This window comes from Coregonus lavaretus (assembly GCF_964263955.1).
Source record: "Coregonus lavaretus genome assembly, chromosome: 4".
In the NCBI taxonomy this organism is placed as follows: Eukaryota; Metazoa; Chordata; class Actinopteri; order Salmoniformes; family Salmonidae; genus Coregonus; species Coregonus lavaretus.
Window position 1 is genome coordinate 27,090,032 of NC_139991.1, and position 20,613 is coordinate 27,110,644.

The following is a 20,613-nucleotide window of genomic DNA, read 5'->3' on the forward strand; positions in this document are numbered from 1 at the left end:
ATTTCTCCAGATTATGTTTTCACTTTATGTTCTTACCCTAATACAATTAGATTTTCCTTTGTTCAGCATTAGTTTGCTTGCTTTGTTCCCTGCTGTCTCAATAGTGTACAGCATAGTAATAAGGATTATACAGAGGACAAAATAGTGCTGTACTCCGTAGACAAATCCGATACATTGATATATTTTCATCGTGTTCAGTGCTGTTGGGGATTATAGTTTTTGTCTCATGACGGAGCAGGTAGTGGAGCAGATGGTGTCTCTGTATGCCTCTCTCTGTAACTAGGTTCTGTTGGAGTCCTAGAGGATGACCAGCCACACAGGGTGCATGGGTTTGGGCTTGGGACAGGGGTTTTAGTCAAGCCTGTCATTTTTATGGTAATATAAAGCAATAGAGTAACAATTTAAAAAAATATATATACATCTTACTGCATCTTTGACAAATGCAAGTGTTATCATTGAATGATAAGCATGTTAGTTACTGGGCATCAATTGCATTTCTGTGATTTGTCAGTGTTTTAATTATTAAAAAAGACTAATTATATTATTTCCTTTTTATTGTAGGGCAGTATTTTTGAATTATGTGCTCCACAACATACAAATGTTTGCGGGAATAATAATGCTACAGCGTAATTACATAGTTCAAATGGTAGGCCCGGAGCCATATACAGTATATATACAGTACCAGTCAAAAGTTTGGACACACCTACTCATTCCAGGGTTTTTCTTTATTTGTACTGTTTTCTACATTGTAGAATAATTCTCTCAACCAGCTTCATGAGGTAGTCACCTGGAATGCATTTCAATTAACAGGTGTGCCTTGTTAAAAGTTAATTTGTGGAATTTCTTTCCTTAATGCATTTGAGCCAATCCGTTGTGTTGTGACACGGTAGGGTTGGTCTACGGAAGATGGCCCTGTTTGGTAAAAGACCAATTCCATATTATGGCAAGAACAGCTCAAATAATCAAAGAGAAACGACAGTCCATCATTAGTTTAAGACATAAAGGTCAGTCAATCCGAAACATTTCAAGAACTTTGAAAGTTTCTTCAAGTGCGGTCGCAAAGACCATCAAGCGCTATGATGAAACTGGCTCATGAGGACCGGCACAGGAAAGGAAGACCCAGAGTTACCTCTGCTGCAGAGGATAAGTTCATTAGAGTTACTAGCCTCAGACTGCAGCCCAAATAAATGCTTCACAGAATTCAAGTAACAGACACATCTCAACATCAACTGTTCAGAGGAGACCGCATGGATTAGGCCTTCATGGTCGAATTGCTGCAAATAAACCACTACTAGAGGACACCAATAAGAAGAAGAGACTTGCTTGGGCCAAGAAACACGAGCAATGGACATTAGACTGGTTGAAATCTGTCCTTTGGTCTGATGAGTCCAAATGTGAGATTTTTGGTTCCAACCGCTGTGTCTTTATGAGACGCAGAGTAGGTGAACGGATGATCTCCGCATGTGTGGTTCCCACCATGAAGCATGGAGGAGGAGGTGTGACGACACTGTCTGTGATTTATTTAGAATTCAAGGCACACTTAACCAGCATGGCTACCACAGCATTCTGCAGCGATAGCCATCCCATCTGGTGTGCGCTTAGTGGGACTAGCATTTGTTTGACCAAGAAGGAGAGTGATGGAGTGCTGCATCAGATCACCTGGCCTCCACAATCACCCGACCTCAACCCAATTGAGATGGTTTGGGATGAGTTGGACCGCAGAGTGAAGGAAAAGTGCTCAGCATATGTGGAAACTCCTTCAAGACTGTTGGAAAAGCATTCCAGGTGAAGCTGGTTGAGAGAATGCCAAGAGTGTGCAAAGCTGTCATCAATGCAAAAGGTGGCTACTTTGAAGAATCTAAAACATATTTTGATTTGTTTAACACTTTTTGGGTTACTGTATGACTCCATGTGTTATTTCATTGTTTTGATGTTTTCACTATTATTCTACAATGTAGAAAATAGTTTTAAAAAATTAAGAAATACCCTTGAATGAGTAGGTGTCCAAACTTTTGACTGGTACTGTATATTTAAGCAATAAGGCCCGATATACCACCGCTAAGGGCTGTTCTTATGCATGACGCAACGCGGACTCGAGGCTGTAATCGCTGCCAAAGGTGCTTCAACAAAGTACTGAGTAAAGGGTCTGAATACTTATGTAAATGTTATATTTCCGTTTTTTTCTAAAAACGTGTTTGTGCTTTGTCATTTTGGGGTATTGTGTGTAGATTGATGAGGAGAAAAAGTCTGCATTCTTTCCGAATGCGCTGTATAAGGTAGGCCTATTTTCATGTCATAAAAAGCAACACAATTATGTCTGGTAGTTATGGTAATATGACGTGCTTGATTGTGACCTCAGGTAAAGGTAACTCACTTGTTTTTGGATGTTAAACCAGCGACAGTAAGACCCGGTGGAAACCCTCTCAAACGCAGACTCCACTGTCTCTTTGCACACTTGCCTTTACACTGAGTGCAATATGGTAGCAAAGCTGGACTGGCGGCTGTGAATAATATGCATTTAGGACCAAGCTCATTACGCTACCCAGTCCTTCAAATGGTCTTGTAACTCATATTAGATTCTTACAAAAGGCTGGGTTTTGTGCTGCTTTGGAGAAGATAACGGTCTTACGCGCGTCTCTGTCACACCTTGACCGTATCCAACTCGCTTTTCTTCACACCACTGTAACTGAGTCAAGCCTTGAATCGCCGCAGGGGAGACGAGCTGTCAAGATACTTGAATCCGTTTGGATAGCTGGTGCTGCTTAAAGTCACTATGCTCTCGTCCAGAGCAGGGGCACCCCCAGCTCCAGACTACTGGATAGATGAATCGAATAAGGAGATCTTGGCTGACTACTATGAGTTGGAGTCCGAATTGGGACGGTGAGCATATATCTCTGTACAGTACTACTGTTTTCAGTGTTCTCATGTTTTCACTGCCTTAATATCGCCAGGAGTCGCATTCTGATGATCTTCTGGTCTTGTCTGATCTATAGTTCTAATAATGTATTACTGAGTGCACATGTGATCGAAGGACATACAGGAAATGGTATTGCATCTATTATATGACCACTATTTTGTTGTTTTCAATTGAAATAAAATCTACATACACACACACACACACACACACACACACACACACACACACACACACACACACACACAGGAGAGAGAGTGCATTGGGTTACCACAATTTCCTGCCTAGATTAGCATCCCCTGATGTTTTTGCTAAATTAAACGATTATTTAACAACAATCTAAAAATGCATATACTTGTCATCTAAATAATTGATATACAAATAATTGACAAGGCTATAAAAAGTTACGTAATATAACTGTCCATTTCCATCTTCATACCCAACCTGGTCTCAGAGCATTTGGTATTATTCTGTACGTAAATCCAATACGTTCCATTTAGTATGAAATGTTACGCTTTGTATGGTATGTATTCATTTGTGAATTTCCATCACCCATTTTGTTTGATACAGTGCATTCGGGAAACTATTCAGACCCCTTGACTTTTTCCACATTTTGTGATGTTACAGCCTTATTCTAAAATTGATTAACAGAGATGTTAGATCGGGTTCAAGTCCGGGCTCAGGCTGGGCCACTCAAAGACATTCAGAGACTTGTCCCAAAGCCACTCCTGCGTTGTCTTGGCTGTGTGCTTAGGGTCGTTGTCCTGTAGGAAGGTGAACCTTCGCCCCAGTCTGAGGTCCTGAGCACTCTGGAGCAGGTTTTCATCAAGGATCTCTCTGTACTTTGCTCCGTTCATCTTTACCTCGATCCTGACTAGTCTCCCAGTCCCTGCTGCTGAAAAACATCCCCACAGCATGATGCTGCCACCACCATGCTTCACTGCAGGGATGGTGCCAGGTTTCCTCCAGACGTGACGCTTGGCATTCAGGCCAAAGAGTTCAATCTTGGTTTCATCAGACCAGAGAATCTTGTTTCTCATGGTCTGAGAGTATTTAGGTGCCTTTTGGCAAACTCCAAGTGGGCTGTCATGTGCCCTTTACTGAGGAGTGGCGTCCGTCTGGCCACTCTACCATAAAGGCCTGATTGGTGGAGTGCTGCAGAGATGGTTGTCCTTCTGGAAGGTTCTCCCATCTCCACAGAGGTACTCTGGAGCTTTGTCAGAGTGACCATCGGTTTCTTGGTCACCTCCCTGACCAAGGCCCTTCTCCCCCGATTGCTCAGTTTGGCCGGCGGCCAGCTCTAGGAAGAGTCTTGGTTGTTCAAAAATTATTCCATTTAAGAATGATGGAGGCCACTGTGTTCTTGGGGACCTTCAATGCTGCTGAATTTTTTTAGTACCCTTCCCCAGATCTGTGCCTTGACACAATCCTGTCTCGGAGCTCTACGGACAATTCCTTCGACCTCACGGCTTGGTTTTTACTCTGACATGCACTGTCAACTGTGGGACCTTATATAGACAGGTGTGTGCCTTTCCAAATGATGTCCAATTAATTGGATTTACCAGAGGTGGACTCCAATCAAGTTGTAGAAACATCTCAAGGATGATCAATGGAAACAGGATGCAGCTGAGCTCAAATTTGAGTCTCATTGCAAAATTTCTGAATACTTATTTAAGTAAGGTATTTCTGTTGTTTATTTTTAATAGATTAGCAAAAATTCATTTTTGCATTGTCATTATGGGGTATTGTGTGTTGATTGATGAGGATTTTTATTTATTTAATCCATTGTAGAATAAGGTTGTAATGTAACAAAATGTGGGAAAAGTCAAGGGGTCTGAATACTTTCCGAATGCACTGTATGTTACAAATGACAATTCGTATTATATGTTACGAATTTGTAAAATGTACAATATGATATAAATTCGCATAACGTGTTATATGTTACCAATTTGCAAAAAGGTATGATATGTTACGAATTAGCAAACGTATGATATGTTACGAATTCTAGCTATGGTTAGACTTAAGTTTAGGAATTAGGTTAAAAGGTTATGTGATGAGGTGTGAATGACGGAGTCAGGCGCAGGAGGTAAAACACCGAAATCCAGAGTTTATTCAGTGTACATGAATAAAGCGCAGCAAGCGTCAAAACGAAACTAGTACAAGGGAAAAAATCCACCTTGGCTACATACATACAACCGAGCTACTCACTCTCACAATGAACAATCACTCACAAAGGACAAGGGGGCAGAGGGAACACTTATACACAGACTAATGAGGGAATGAGTACCAGGTGTGTGTGATTGACAAGACAAGACAAATGGAGGGATGATAAATGGAGCGGTAGTGGCTACTAAGCCGGTGATGACGAACGCCGAAACCTGCCTGAGCAAGGAGGAGGGGCAGCCTCGGCTGAATTCGTGACAGGTTAAGGTTAGGGTTAGGTGAAAAGTTAGTTAAAAGGGTTAAGGTTAGGGTTAGGGGAAGGGTTAGGTAACATTCTAAGTACAGTGAGGGAAAAAAGTATTTGATCCCCTGCTGATTTTGTACGTTTGCCCACTGACAAAGAAATTATCAGTCTATAATTTTTAATGGTAGGTTTATTTGAACAGTGAGAGACAGAATAACAACAAAAAAATCCAGAAAAACGCATGTAAAAAATGTTATAAATTGATTTGCATTTTAATGAGGGAAATAAGTATTTGACCCCCTTTCAATCAGAAAGATTTCTGGCTCCCAGGTGTCTTTTATACAGGTGACGAGCTGAGATTAGAAGCACACTCTTAAAGGGAGTGCTCCTAATCTCAGTTTGTTACCTGTATGAAAGACACCTGTCCACAGAAGCAATCAATCAATCAGATTCCAAACTCTCCACCATGGCCAAGACCAAAGAGCTCTCCAAAGATGTCAGGGACAAGATTTTAGACCTACACAAGGCTGGAATGGGCTACAAGACCATCGCCAAGCAGCTTGGTGAGAAGGTGACAACAGTTGGCGCGATTATTAGCAAATGGAAGAAATACAAAAGAACTGTCAATCTCCCTCAGCCTGGGGCTCCATGCAAGATCTCACCTCGTGGAATTGCAATGATCATGAGAACGGTGAGGAATCAGCCTAGAACTACACGGGAGGATCTTGTCAATGATCTCAAGGCAGCTGGGACCATAGTCACCAAGAAAACAACTGATAACACACAACGCCGTGAAGGACTGAAATCCTGCAGTGCCCGCAAGGTCCCCCTGCTCAAGAAAGCACATGTACAGGCCCGTCTGAAGTTTGCCAATGAACATCTGAATGATTCAGAGGAGAACTGGGTGAAAGTGTTGTGGTCAGATGAGACCAAAATCGAGTTCTTTGGCATCAACTCAACTCGCAGTGTTTGGAGGAGGGGGAATGCTGCCTATGACCCCAAGAACACCATCCCCACCGTCAAACATGGAGGTGGAAACATTATGCTTTGGGGGTGTTTTTCTGCTAAGGGGACAGGACAACTTCACCGCATCAAAGGGACGATGGACGGGGCCATGTACCGTCAAATCTTGGGTGAGAACCTCCTTCCCTCAGCCAGGGCATTGAAAATGGGTCCTGGATGGGTATTTCAGCATGACAATGACCCAAAACACACGGCCAATGCAACAAAGGAGTGGCTCAAGAAGAAGCACATTAAGGTTCTGGAGTGGCCTAGCCAGTCTCCAGACCTTAATCCCATAGAAAATCTGTAGAGTGAGCTGAAGGTTCGAGTTGCCAAACGTCAGCCTCGAAACCTTAATGACTTGGAGAAGATCTGCAAAGAGGAGTGGGACAAAATCCCTCCTGAGATGTGTGCAAACCTGGTGGCCAACTACAAGAAACGTCTGACCTTTGTGATTGCCAACAAGGGTTTTGCCACCAAGTACTAAGTCATGTTTTGCAGAGGGGTCAAATACTTATTTCCCTCATTAAAATGAAAATTAATTTCACATTTTTGACATGCTTTTTTCTGGATTTTCTTGTTGTTATTCTGTCTCTCACTGTTTAAATAAACCTACCATTAAAATTACAGACTGATCATGTATTTGTCAGTGGGCAAACGTACAAAATCAGCAGGGGATCAAATACTTTTTTCCCTCACTGTAGGTGCAAAGTAGTAAGTAGTTGAAAAGTTGCTAATTAGCTAAAATGCTAAAGTTTGTGATGAGATTTGAGCTCACAACCTTTGGGTTGCTAGACGTTCACCTTTAGTTTTTGCCTTAAGTAACCATCTCTCTTATTTAACCATACCAAATGTAACATATCAAACCAAAAGCAGTGTCTTGGATTTACATACAGAATAAAATGAAAAGCTCTGAGACCAGGCTGCCATACCAGGTAATTGTCCTTTTACGACCATGGTCCATTGGGAAAAATACAACTCTGTTTGGTCATGTTCATCCTCATAGCACTTTTCTGTACAACTGTAAACACTTCCAAAGCATGAAAAATAGATACAAAGAATTCTCCAGGCAATGACATTGTGAGACACCAGGAGCAAGTTTTAAGTTTTAATGTCACATGCACAAGTATAGTGAAATTCCTTTCTTGCAAGCTCTAACCCCAACAATGCAGTAATCAATAACAATTGAATACTAAAAAAAACACACAAGATATAAAAATAAGAAATAAGCAGCAGCACATGTTAATGATTTCATAGCAGATTGTAACAAATTCAGTTGGTGGTCTGGTGACAACATGATATTGATAGTCTATGGACTGGTGCATGTGTTGTTCTTATTTATTTCCTTTACCCCTTACCTTCTGAGCACCTGACTGAGGTGTATATTTGTTTACTTGTTTATTTGGATCCCCATTAGCTTTTACAGGACCAGCAGCTACTCTTCCTCCTGGGGTCCACAAAAAACACAAAACATGACAAGTAACACTGATACACTGATAGACAAGGAAAGTCACACAATAGGCTACAGTGTTAAAGGTGCAGTATTGATCATGCACTGGCACTGCTTTATATGGCTCTGTCTCTGCCGCCACAATCACATGAGAAGAGCCCTACTCCATATTCATAGTTAATTATATTATACAAGGCAGTCTGATAGCACCGGGACAACAGTTGCACTCAAGGATCTGCCACTGAGCCCTAATCAGGGATATGGAATGGAGAGAGAGGGAATCTAATGCATAGAATCAGGGGAAATTAGAGCCATCTACAGAAGTCCCATAATGGACCTGCTTCTGCCCATGCTGTTGAAATGGGATGAAGCCTTCTGCTGTTGGTCGTGAGCAGGGAGATGGTGGCCTGTTGAGTTTGAATTAATTAAAGTTGGTAATTGATTTAGGTGAGAGAAAATAGGGGATATTGTATTATACTTAGGGCTGAACATAGGCTATCCATATCTGTTGGCTCAGGGGCAGTGCCGGTGCCAGAAGGAATCAGTTGAACGGGCATTTGCGTTCCATAGAGGGTATTTTTCACAGGACCTCCTATGTGTGCAAGCATGTAGAATTCATTAACCGATCTGAGTGCCAGTTATGATTATTTTTACAGGCCTATGCGCATTTTCATGGAACAGTTTAATTTAAATAATACGGTTTTTGTTTCTCAAAATCATTGTCACAAAGTTAATCATAAACATCTGAATTAAAATAAAAAAATCTAAAAGTAAAAATGCAACTAATGCGAGAGCACCAGCCTCTGCCATATGGACACGTTGATACACCGTGATCCATTGGCGGCTAAATAAATTAGCTAATGGAACTCAGAGATAGCCTATAGGCCAATGGAGCAGTAGGCCTATAACTTCCATCGTCAACTAAATAAAATATATAGGCCTAAAGCCAACAAATAAAAACAGAATAAAATATCCTGATGAAAATTCAGGTTATTTTAATTGCATTCATCTATCTACTCCGCCTCTCTGCCTCCCTTTTTTTTATCTGTCTTGACTTGAGCTATCTCTAGTGAAGTGCAACATTGAATCAAATCAATCAAATGGGTCCGGTCTGAAGCTGTCCCTAGCGAACTTGCAGCATTGTATCACCTAGCCTATTCCGGGCCCTCAGAGTTATCCACCCCAGTGAGCTCGGGACAGACAGCAGTTTTTTATGACGTTTCCACTGGATATATGAGACCATCAGATAATGATATTTTGCTCTTTCACACCGAGGCTTGGTGATTATCGAGGCAGGGAGAGTGTTGGAAAGATTTTTCAAATACTGTGAGGAACTATTATCAGTCACAATGGATGAAAAAAAAACAGACTTTGTTGGTTTACTGTCTGAGGTGAAGAAAAATGTACTGAGAAACTCAGCTTATTAGTGGTGGACGTGGTGAATTAAATGGTCACTTTCCTACATTTGCGTGCAGCAGGTCAGGTAGGCAATTTCTATGCGTGCTCTGGCGCGCGGGCGCCCTCAACATTATCAGGACAGAGTAAGCAGACACATGCTCATTGTTCACATGGAGCACTCCAAACCATTATGGTTAATAAACCCAAACTTGTTTCTCACAAGTGTATCAGGTTGTGAACTCTGCAAACAACGTTTCCACTGCGAGAATGAGAACGATAAATTACTGTAATTAATACATGCATTAACAGAAATGTATCTAACCAAATGACGGGGTTTAACGGTACATTTACTAGGCCTACTGGTGACATATGTAATGGGGAATTTATAAAAAAAATAAACAATCAAAGGGCAAACAATTCACACAATGAAACAATGAATGCGCAAGAATTGGCAGGAGACAGCTGAGTGCATTCTGGAGAGCAGAGTGCATTCTGGAGAGAGACGCCCATATCTTCACCACACACCCCTTCTTCTTGTCTCAACATTTTAAATAATACTCAAGACACATCATCTTAGATGCTTTTCACTGATAGCCACAACTCAATAATCAGCTAGGCCTATTGCCACGCACACTGCTCAAATTGTTGGCTTCCCAAATAGGCATAAGACTACACACTTGTGATTTGAAACAATCCATGATTTTATTTAGACAGGAGTAATTAGATACTTTTGGCAAAACATCAATTTACTTAGGGGGAAGCCAGCATCCACCCGCCACTTTCCTTTCCAATTCGCAACTGGCTGAAACCAGAGATCTGTATATAATGATGAGATGCACATGTCTCCGCTCTAACAATGGGAGTCGTTGTCCCAAAGGTGGGAAGGCAGGCGACAAGTTTACGTCTGCATTTTAAACCCATAGAATCATATTGTGTTTATTCTGGACAGATTTTGGCGAGAGTGAGCCTCTTCCTCTCTGCTGAAACTATCTCACCGAAGAAAGCATCCGAGCGGGCGAAACAGCGCCCCTCTGTCATACTATATGTAGCCCATGTATCTGATGCTGTCTGGCCAGAAATAGTCTGACATTCCATACTCTTTTTGTCCAGACAGCATCAGATACAGTGGGGAAAAAAAGTATTTAGTCAGCCACCAATTGTGCAAGTTTTCCCACTTAAAAAGATGAGAGAGGCCTGTAATTTTCATCATAGGTACACGTCAACCATGACAGACAAAATGAGGGGAAAAAATCCAGAAAATCACATTGTAGGATTTTTAATGAATTTATTTGCAAATTATGGTGGAAAATAAGTATTTGGTCAAATAACAAAAGTTTCTCAATACTTTGTTATATACCCTTTGTTGGCAATGACACAGATCAAACGTTTTCTGTAAGTCTTCACGAGGTTTTCACACACTGTTGCTGGTATTTTGGCCCATTCCTCCATGCAGATCTCCTCTAGAGCAGTGATGTTTTGGGGCTGTCGCTGGGCAACACAGACTTTCAACTCCCTCCAAAGATTTTCTATGGGGTTGAGATCTGGAGACTGGCTAGGCCACTCCAGGACCTTGAAATGCTTCTTACGAAGCCACTCCTTCGTTGCCCGGGCGGTGTGTTTGGGATCATTGTCATGCTGAAAGACCCAGCCACGTTTCATCTTCAATGCCCTTGCTGATGGAAGGAGGTTTTCACTCAAAATCTCACGATACATGGCCCCATTCATTCTTTCCTTTACATGGATCAGTCGTCCTGGTCCCTTTGCAGAAAAACAGCCCCAAAGCATGATGTTTCCACCCCCATGCTTCACAGTAGGTATGGTTTTCTTTGGATGTAACTCAGCATTCTTTGTCCTCCAAACACGACGAGTTGAGTTTTTACCAAAAAGTTCTATTTTGGTTTCATCTGACCATATGACATTCTCCCAATCCTCTTCTGGATCATCCAAATGCACTCTAGCAAACTTCAGACGGGCCTGGACATGTACTGGCTTAAGCAGGGGGACACATCTGGCACTGCAGGATTTGAGTCCCTGGCAGTGTAGTGTGTTACTGATGGTAGGCTTTGTTACTTTGGTCCCAGCTCTCTGCAGGTCGTTCACTAGGCCCCCCTGTGTGGTTCTGGGATTTTTGTGATCATCTTGTGATCATTTTGACCCCACTGGGTGAGATCTTGCGTGGAGCCCCAGATCGAGGGAGATTATCAGTGGTCTTGTATGTCTTCCATTTCCTAGTAATTGCTCCCACAGTTGATTTCTTCAAACCAAGCTGCTTACCTATTGCAGATTCAGTCTTCCCAGCCTGGTGCAGGTCTACAATTTTGTTTCTGGTGTCCTTTGACAGCTCTTTGGTCTTGGCCATAGTGGAGTTTGGAGTGTGACTGTTTGAGGTTGTGGACAGGTGTCTTTTATACTGATAACAAGTTCAAACAGGTGCCATTAATACAGGTAACGAGTGGAGGACATAGGAGCCTCTTAAAGAAGAAGTTACAGGTCTGTGAGAGCCAGAAATCTTGCTTGTTTGTAGGTGACCAAATACTTATTTTCCACCATAATTTGCAAATAAATTCATTAAAAATCCTACTATGTGATTTTCTGGATTTCTTTTCTCAATTTGTCTGTCATAGTTGACGTGTACCTATGATGAAAATTACAGGCCTCTCTCATCTTTTTAAGTGGGAGAACTTGCACAATTGGTGGCTGACTAAATACTTTTTTTCCCCACTGTACATGGTCTACACATACTGAGACAGAGGGGAGCTATTTTGCTCGCTCGGATGCTTTATCTGAGATTGATGCATCTTTCTGTCGATGCGCGTCTCGATCAAATAAATGATCAATATTTCAATATTTTATTTGGACAGGCAAGGAGGTACGGTAGGGCGGGCCAGGCCTCCTAAGGCCCGCCCATAGCGCCGGCCCTGCTCAGGGGGGCTTACTCCACAGGAATGTACAGTACCAAACATGTGCATACCTATAAGGGGTCTTAAACTTTGTAAGGTGAGGCTAATACGTTAATGTGTAGTTTATGTTCAGGCCAACTATATGCCTGCAAGCTTGACAAGTTGCAAAGTATCTCTCAGCCCTGGCTTTGGGTATAGCAGTTATACCATCAGAGCCTGGAGTTTTTCCTGATCACGTGACCTGACCAGGAAAAATTCTGTGCCATAGTTACTTACCTAGGTCCCCAAGTTCCGTTTCAGTCAGTCAGCTTGGTACAACACAGCTATGGGGAGTTCATGCGCTAGCGCCCTCTACTGAAGAACATTAGAATCACGCCTGACAAGGCCAATGAACACCCTGACTCACAGGAAGCCCCGCCCCGCCTTACACCGGCGATAAACCCAAGGCACGGATTAATTCCTTAAATTCTGGTCCCTATGAGATGCTTAGTGATACAGGTTATGGACTCAGTAGGCGATTGGCAATCATGCTATTATCCCACACAAAGTCTCTGTGGTTCATATGAACTCCAAGATGAGCTGTCCCCGCGCACCTTGCACAATGAGAGGGGAGGTGGCACGGACTGTGGTCCTCCCTTGCCCCCCTCCCCAGATGTTCGCTGTGACAACAGTACCTACCCCAAGTGGCACGGTCAATCGGGTTACGTCATTGGTAGCCCCCGAACCCAGAGTGGACTGGGCTTCAGGCAAACATTGGCACTTAAACAAGTTGTTTCTACCCGGGGTACAGGCTACAATTCGTACAATACTGTGAAGCATGGGGGTGGAAACATCATGCTTTGGGGCTGTTTTTCTGCAAAGGGACCAGGACGACTGATCCGTGTAAAGGAAAGAATGAATGGGGCCATGTATCGTGAGATTTTGAGTGAAAACCTCCTTCCATCAGCAAGGGCATTGAAGATGAAACGTGGCTGGGACTTTCAGCATGACAATGATCCCAAACACACCGCCCGGGCAACGAAGGAGTGGCTTCGTAAGAAGCATTTCAAGGTCCTGGAGTGGCCTAGCCAGTCTCCAGATCTCAACCCCATAGAAAATCTTTGGAGGGAGTTGAAAGTCCGAGTTGCCCAGCGACAGCCCCAAAACATCACTGCTCTAGAGGAGATCTGCGTGGAGGAATGGGCCAAAATACCAGCAACAGTGTGTGGAAACCTTGTGAAGACTTACAGAAAACGTTTGACCTGTGTCATTGCCAACAAAGGGTATATAACAAAGTATTGAGAAACTTTTGTTATTGACCAAATACTTATTTTCCACCATCATTTGCAAATAAATTCATTACAAATCCTACAATGTGATTTTCTGGATTATTATTTTATTTTTTATTTTATTTTTTCCTCATTTTGTCTGTCATAGTTGACGTGTACCTATGATGAAAATTACAGGCCTCTCTCATCTTTTTAAGTGGGAGAACTTGCACAATTGGTGGCTGATTAAATACTTTTTTCCCCCACTGTATATCCCACTCACAGGAATTCCTGAGGTTCCATTTCAAGGCTGTAGCCTACGAGTTTCTGGTACATCGAGCTTTTGCTCTCGCCTCGCACTTTCACCAGAGTTGTGGAGGCAGGTTTGGCACCTATGCAGTGTCTGGGGCTCAGAATGTTGGACTACCTGGATGTTTGGCTGGTGGTAGCAGAGTAAAGGGATCAGGTGGTGTTAAACACATCCATTCTGGTTTCCCATGTTCAGTCTCTGGGTTTCATAGTGAATCGAGAGAAGAGCTGTTTGACTCCATCTCGGCGCATTCTGTTTCTGGGTCTCGAGTTAGACTCAATCGAGAATCATGCGTTTTTGTCCCTGCAGAGGGAGGCATGTTTCTGGCTTTGCGTTCTCAGGGGTCTCCCTGATATGGGAAATGTTCGGCAGGCCGACGTAGATCTTTACACATCGTGAGAAAACACACAATGTTGGCTGTTTTCCTCGATAAGGGACCTGAGTACTCCGTTGGGAACGGATAATCTTGCGCACCAGTGGCCTTGGACCTTCCTTTACGCTCTTCCCCCTCTGGACCTGATTCAGCCCATGCTGGAGAGGGTGCGTCTAGAGGGCTTGTCATTGATCATTGTGGCTCCCTGTTGGCCCAAACAACCTTGGTTCGCAGAGATCATTTGCCTTTTAGGAAGGGACCCGTGGTAACTCCCGTTGCGCAGGGACCTATTGTCCCAGGCACACGGGCAGGTCTGGCATCCGCGGCCTTAGATTTGTAATCTGTGGGCTTGGCCCATGAAAGGTTCAATCTGATGGCAAGGAGTTTACCTCTAAACGTTATTGCTACTATACTATGCAAGGGTTGTATGGATATACACTACATGGCCACACCCGTTGCTGACAGGTGTATAAAATCAAGCACACGGTCATGCAATCTCCATAGACAAACATTGGCAGTAGAATGGCCCATACTGAAGAGCTCAGTGACTTTCAACGTGGCACCGTCATAGGATGCCACCTTTCCAACAAGTCAGTTCGTCAAATTTCGGCCATGCTAGAGCTGCCCCAGACAACTATAAGTGCTGTTGTTGTGAAGTGGAAACGTATAGGAGCAACATCGTCTCAGCCGCAAAGTGGTAGGCCACACAAGCTCACAGAACGGGACTGCCAAGTGGTAAAGCGCATAGCGCCTAAAATTGTCTGTCCTCGGTTGCAACACTCAATGCTGAGTTCTAAACTGCCTCTGGAAGCAACGTCAGCACAAGAACTGTTCGTCGGGAGCTTCATGAAATGGGTTTCCATTAACAAGCAGCCGCACACCATGCACAATGCCAAGTGTCGGCTGGCACTTGGAAACGCGTTCTCTGGAGTGATGAATCACACTTCACCATCTGGCAGTCCGACGGACGAATCTAGGTTTGGTGGCTGCCAGGAGAACGCTACCTGCCCGAATGCATAGTTCCAACTTTAAAGTTTTGTGGAGGAGGAATAATTGTCTGGGGCTGTTTTTCATGGTTCGGGCTAGGCCCCTTAGTTTAATTTAAGGGAATTCTTAACGCTACAGCATACAATGACATTCTAGATGATTCTGTGCTTCCAACTTTGTGGGGAAGGCCCTTTCCTGTTTTAACATGTCAATGCCCCCATGCACAAAGCGAGGTCCATACAGGAATGGTTTGTCGAGATCGATGTGGAAGAACTTGACTGGTCTGCACAGAACCCTGACCTCAACCCCATCGAACACCTTTGGGATGAATTGGAACGCTGACTGCGAGCCAGGCCTAATCGCCCAACATCAGTGCCCGACCTCACAAATGCTTTTGTGGCTGAATGGAAGCAAGTCCCCGCAGCAATGTTCCCACATCTAGTGGAAAGCCTTCCCAGAAGAGTGGAGGCTGTTATAGCAGCAAAGGGGGGACCAACTCCATATTAATGCAACTTGGAATGAGATGTTCGACTTTTGGCCATGTATTGTAAGTGGCGGGCGTTTGAGCTTTGGTTACAAAATAAAGGTATTGTTCCTTTTCAGAGCTCTGGTCGACATTTTAATGTTCCTACATGGGCTTTTCGAGCAGGGCCATTCATTCTACACCCTGAAAGTGTATATGGCAGCTATTCCTGCCTTTTGCTAATCCTGCTTGTGGTAGAGTGCTTTCTAAGCAGCGTCTCTCCCGCAGGATTGTGAAGGCTATTTATTTTGGCATATGCAAAAGGAAGGAATTACCTAACAGTGTACGCGCCCACTCAATTAAAGCGTTGCCTGTAGGAGATACTGTCGACTGAACAAAAATATAAATGCAACATATAAAGTGTTAGTCCCATGTTTCATGAGCTGAAATAAAAGATCCCAGAAATTGTCCATACACACAAAAAGCTTATTTCTCTCAAATGTTGTGCACAAACTTGTTTACATCCCTGTTAGTGAGCATTTCTCCTTTGCCAAGATAAACCATCCACCTGACAGGTGTGGCATATCAAGAAGCTGATTAAACAGCATGATCATTACACAGGTAAACCTTGTCCTGGGGACAATAAAAGGCCACTCTAAAATGTGCAATTTTGTCACACAACACAATGCCACAGATGTCTCAAGTTTTGAGGGAGCGTGCAATTGGCATGCTGACTGCAGGAATGTCCACCAGGGCTGTTGACAGATAATTTAATGTTCATTTCTCTACCATAAGCCGCCTCCAACGTTGTTTTAGAGAATTTGGCAGTACGTCTGTGATGGAACATTGAATGTTTGTGCTTTTCTATTAACCAATTTCTGTGTTCTATGTTTGTGATTTTCTAATAACCAATGTCTGTGTTCATGCAAGTGATTGATTGAACAAATCCTTACTATCATTATCTGCAATTTGGCAGTATGCCCAGACCCTTGTTTTGAGAACAAAAGATATCTCAGTTTCAAGGTCTCAACTTAGAGAGAATAAGCCTTGTGAGGTATTGGTCTGTCACATGCATGACCCAGTATTGGTCGGTCACATGAAGGAAGCAAACGTTAATGATGAATTCATTATGAATGATGAATAAGCTATATCATGCAAATAAAAGTGTCTGTATATAAGATAACTAACGGCACTGCCCCGGAAGTGCTCCTGATCGACATGTGTACTTGGGGCATTGAGTTGGTTGGAAACTCTCCAGCGCGCTGATAATAAAGAATGGTTCATTTAAGATTGACTTCCAGTGTCCCTGTGTAGAATTTCCACGACACGTGAAACCTGCCTCACAACCGCAGACCACGTGTAACCACACCAGCCCCGGACCTCCACATCTGGCTACTTTACCTGCGGGATCGTCTGAGACCAGCCACCAGGACAGCTGATGAAACTGTGCACAACCAAATAATTTCTGCACAAACTGTCAGAAACCGTCTCAGGGAAGCTCATCTGCGTGCTCGTCGTCCTCACCAGGGTCTTGACCTGACTGTAGTGGGCAAATGCTCACCATCGATGGCCACTGGCATGCTGGAGAAGTGTGCTCTTCACAGATGAATCCTGGTTTCAACTGTACCGGGCAGATGGCAGACAGCGTCGTATGGGCAAGCGGTTTGCTGATGTCAACGTTGTGAACAGAGTGCCCCATGGTGGCAGTGGTGTCATGGTATGGGCAGGCATACTGTAAGTTACGGACAACGAACACAGTTGCATTTTATCGATGGCAATTTGAATGTACAGAGATACCGCGGTGAGATCCTGAGGCCCATTGTCGTGCCCTTCGTCCGCCGCCATCACTTCATGTTTCAGCATGATAATGCACGGCCCCATGTCTCAAGGATCTGTACACAATTTCTGGAAGCAGAATATTTCCCAGTTCTTCCATGGCCTACTGTAACACTCTGGCTCTATGGACGTTTATATTGAGCCAGGGTTGTTCATTTTCTTGTGTTTGGGTGTATTTCATTTGGTGGTGTTGGGGATGGGTGAGTTTCATTTTGTTTGTGTCATGTGGTGATTGGTCGATGACTCCCAATCGGAGGTAACGAGTGTCAGCTGTCGGCTCGTTATCTCTGATTGGGAGCCATATATATTCTGTGTGTTTTCTCCTTTGTTTTGTGGGTTATTGTTTCTTTGTTGCTGTTAGTCGTATTTCAGTTTAGAACTTCACGTATCGTCATTTGTTGTTTTCTTCGTGGTTGCTTTAAGTTAATAAAGTCATCATGTTCACTCGCAACGCTGCGCATTGGTCTCCTCCTTCAGACGATCGTGACAGAATAACCCACCACAAGAGGACCAAGCGGCGTAACAAGCGGCAACAGGACCTACCTACGCAGGATTTATGGACGCCACCTAAGGATTTTTGGACTTGGGAGGAGATTCGGGCTGGAAAGGGTCCTTGGGCACAACCGGAGGAATATCACCGCCCTCGTGAAGAGCTGGAGGCAGCTGCAGCCGAGAGGAGGTGGTATGAGGAGGAATATCACCGCCCTCGTGAAGAGCTGGAGGCAGCTGCAGCCGAGAGGAGGTGGTATGAAGAGGAAGCGCGGAGTCGAGGCTGGAAGCCCGTGGTTACTCCCCAAAAATTTTTTGGGGGGGGGCACATGGCTTGGGCGCCTGGGCAGCAGGAGGCTGCCACAGGTAGAGCTGGAGAGAAGGCTATCGGATTACGGGAGCCATTGGCGAGTAGAGGGAGGGAAGTTGTTGTGGCACGGCATGAGAGACTGAAGTGTGTTCCCAGTCTGGTCCGGTCCATTCTTGATCCCCAGTTAAGGCCAGTGGTGGGTGTTCCCGGTACGGACCGGTCTGTTCCTACTCCACGCACCAGGTCCACGATGTGCGTCGCCAGCCGGCCAGAGTCTGCCGTCTGCCCTAGGGCGTCTGAACTGCCCGTCTGCCAAGCGCTGCATAAGCCGCCCGTCTGTACTGAGCCTGCAAAGCCGTCCGTCTGCCATGAGCCTTCAGAGCCGTCCGCCAGACAGAATCATACACCTGCTATGGAATCAGCAGGAGCCGACGCAGCCCATACTAGACTGGAAGCTCAGGTTCGGGACCAGAAAGAGCAACTCCTGCAGATGGGAGCCGCCCTGCTGGAGGTGATGACTGCAATCCGAGGCTGGGGTCCGCCTCCACCGCCAGCCTCCCAGCCAGCACCATCAGCCAGCCATGAGCAGCCAGATCTGTCAACCAGCCATGAGCAGCCAGACCCGTCAGCCAGGCATGAGCAGCCAGACCCGTCAGCCAGCCATGAGCAGCCAGATCCGTCAGCCAGCCATGAGCAGCCAGACCCGTCAGCCAGCCATGAGCAGCCAGGTCCGTCAGCCAGCCATGAGCAGCCAGACCCGTCAGCCAGCCATGAGCAGCCAGACCCATCAGCCAGCCATGAGCAGCCAGATCCGTCAGCCAGCCATGAGCAGCCAGGTCCGTCAGCCAGCCATGAGCAGCCAGGTCCGTCAGCCAGCCATGAGCAGCCAGATCCGTCAGCCAGCCATGAGCAGCCAGATCCGTCAGCCAGCCATGAGCAGCCAGACCCGTCAGCCAGCCAGGATCCGCCAGAGCCGTCCAGCCAGGATCCGCCAGAGCCGTCCAGCCAGGATCCGCCAGAGCCGTCCAGCCAGGATCCGCCAGAGCCGTCCAGCCAGGATCCGCCAGAGCCGTCCAGCCAGGATCCGCCAGAGCCGTCCAGCCAGGATCCGCCAGAGCCGTCCCGCCAGGATCCGCCAGAGCCGTCCAGCCTGGATCCGCCAGAGCCGTCCCGCCAGGATCCGCCAGAGACGTCCAGCCAGGATCCGCCAGAGCCGTCCAGCCAGGATCCGCCAGAGCCGTCCAGCCAGGATCCGCCAGAGCCGTCCCGCCTGGATCCGCCAGAGCCGTCCAGCCTGGATCCGCCAGAGCCGTCCCGCCAGGATCCGCCAGAGACGTCCCGCCAGGATCCGCCAGAGCCGTCCCGCCAGGATCCGCCAGAGCCAGCCAGCCAGGATCCGCCATCTAGCCCGGTGCTGCCCCGTAGTCCGGTACTGCCCCTTAGTCCGGTGCTGCCCCCTAGTCCGGTGCTGCCCTTTAGCCCGGTGCTGCCCCTTAGTCCGGTGCTGCCCCTGAGTCCGGTGCCGCCCCTTAGCCCGGTGCTGCCCCGTAGTCCGGTACTGCCCCTTAGCCCGGTGCTGCCCCTTAGTCCTGTACTGCCCTTTAGTCCGGTACTGCCCCGTAGTCCGGTGCTGCCCCTTGTCCCGGTGCTGCCCCTTATCCCGGTGCTGCCCCTTATCCCGGTGCTGCCCCTTAGGCCGATGCTGCCCCTTAGTCCGGGGTTGCCCCTTAGTCCAGGTGGGGTTAGGTGGAGGGTGGTCATTGGGAGGAGGCTACCGAAGCAGGTTGTGACTGTGGTGGGGTGGGGATCACGACCGGGGCCAGAGCCGCCACCATGGACAGACGCCCACCCAGACCCTCCCCTAGTCCTGATGTTGGTGCGCCCGGAGTTCGCACCTTTAGGGGGGGGTACTGTAACACTCTGGCTCTATGGACGTTTATATTGAGCCAGGGTTGTTCATTTTCTTGTGTTTGGGTGTATTTCATTTGGTGGTGTTGGGGATGGGTGAGTTTCATTTTGTTTGTGTCATGTGGTGATTGGTCGATGACTCCCAATCGGAGGTAACGAGTGTCAGCTGTCGGCTCGTTATCTCTGATTGGGAGCCATATATATTCTGTGTGTTTTCTCCTTTGTTTTGTGGGTTATTGTTTCTTTGTTGCTGTTAGTCGTATTTCAGTTTAGAACTTCACGTATCGTCATTTGTTGTTTTCTTCGTGGTTGCTTTAAGTTAATAAAGTCATCATGTTCACTCGCAACGCTGCGCATTGGTCTCCTCCTTCAGACGATCGTGACACCTGCATACTCCCCAGACATGTCACACATTGAGCATGTTTGGGATGCTCTGGATCGAGGTGAATGACAGCGTGTTCCAGTTGCCGCCAATATCCAGTAACTTCGCACAGCCATTGAAGAGGAGTGGGACAACATTCCACAGGCCACAATCAACAGCCTGATCAACTCTATGCGAAGGACATCTGTCGCGCTGCATGAGGCAAATGGTGGTCACACCAGATACTGACTGGTTTTC

At 45.7% G+C, this 20,613-nt stretch overlaps 1 protein-coding gene across 1 annotated transcript in view; it reads left to right on the forward strand.

Moving 5' to 3' along the window:
• Positions 1–2,773: 2,773 nt before the first annotated feature.
• The window catches only part of LOC311127177 (calcium/calmodulin-dependent protein kinase type IV-like), a gene marked incomplete at its 5' end in the record, with an annotated part of 40,477 nt that continues 22,637 nt past the window's right edge, over positions 2,774–20,613 (forward strand). The window contains one exon of the mRNA XM_084158957.1: positions 2,774–2,880. Coding sequence (XP_084015083.1) covers positions 2,774–2,880 — 107 coding nt within the window. The remainder of the gene's footprint in view (positions 2,881–20,613) is intronic.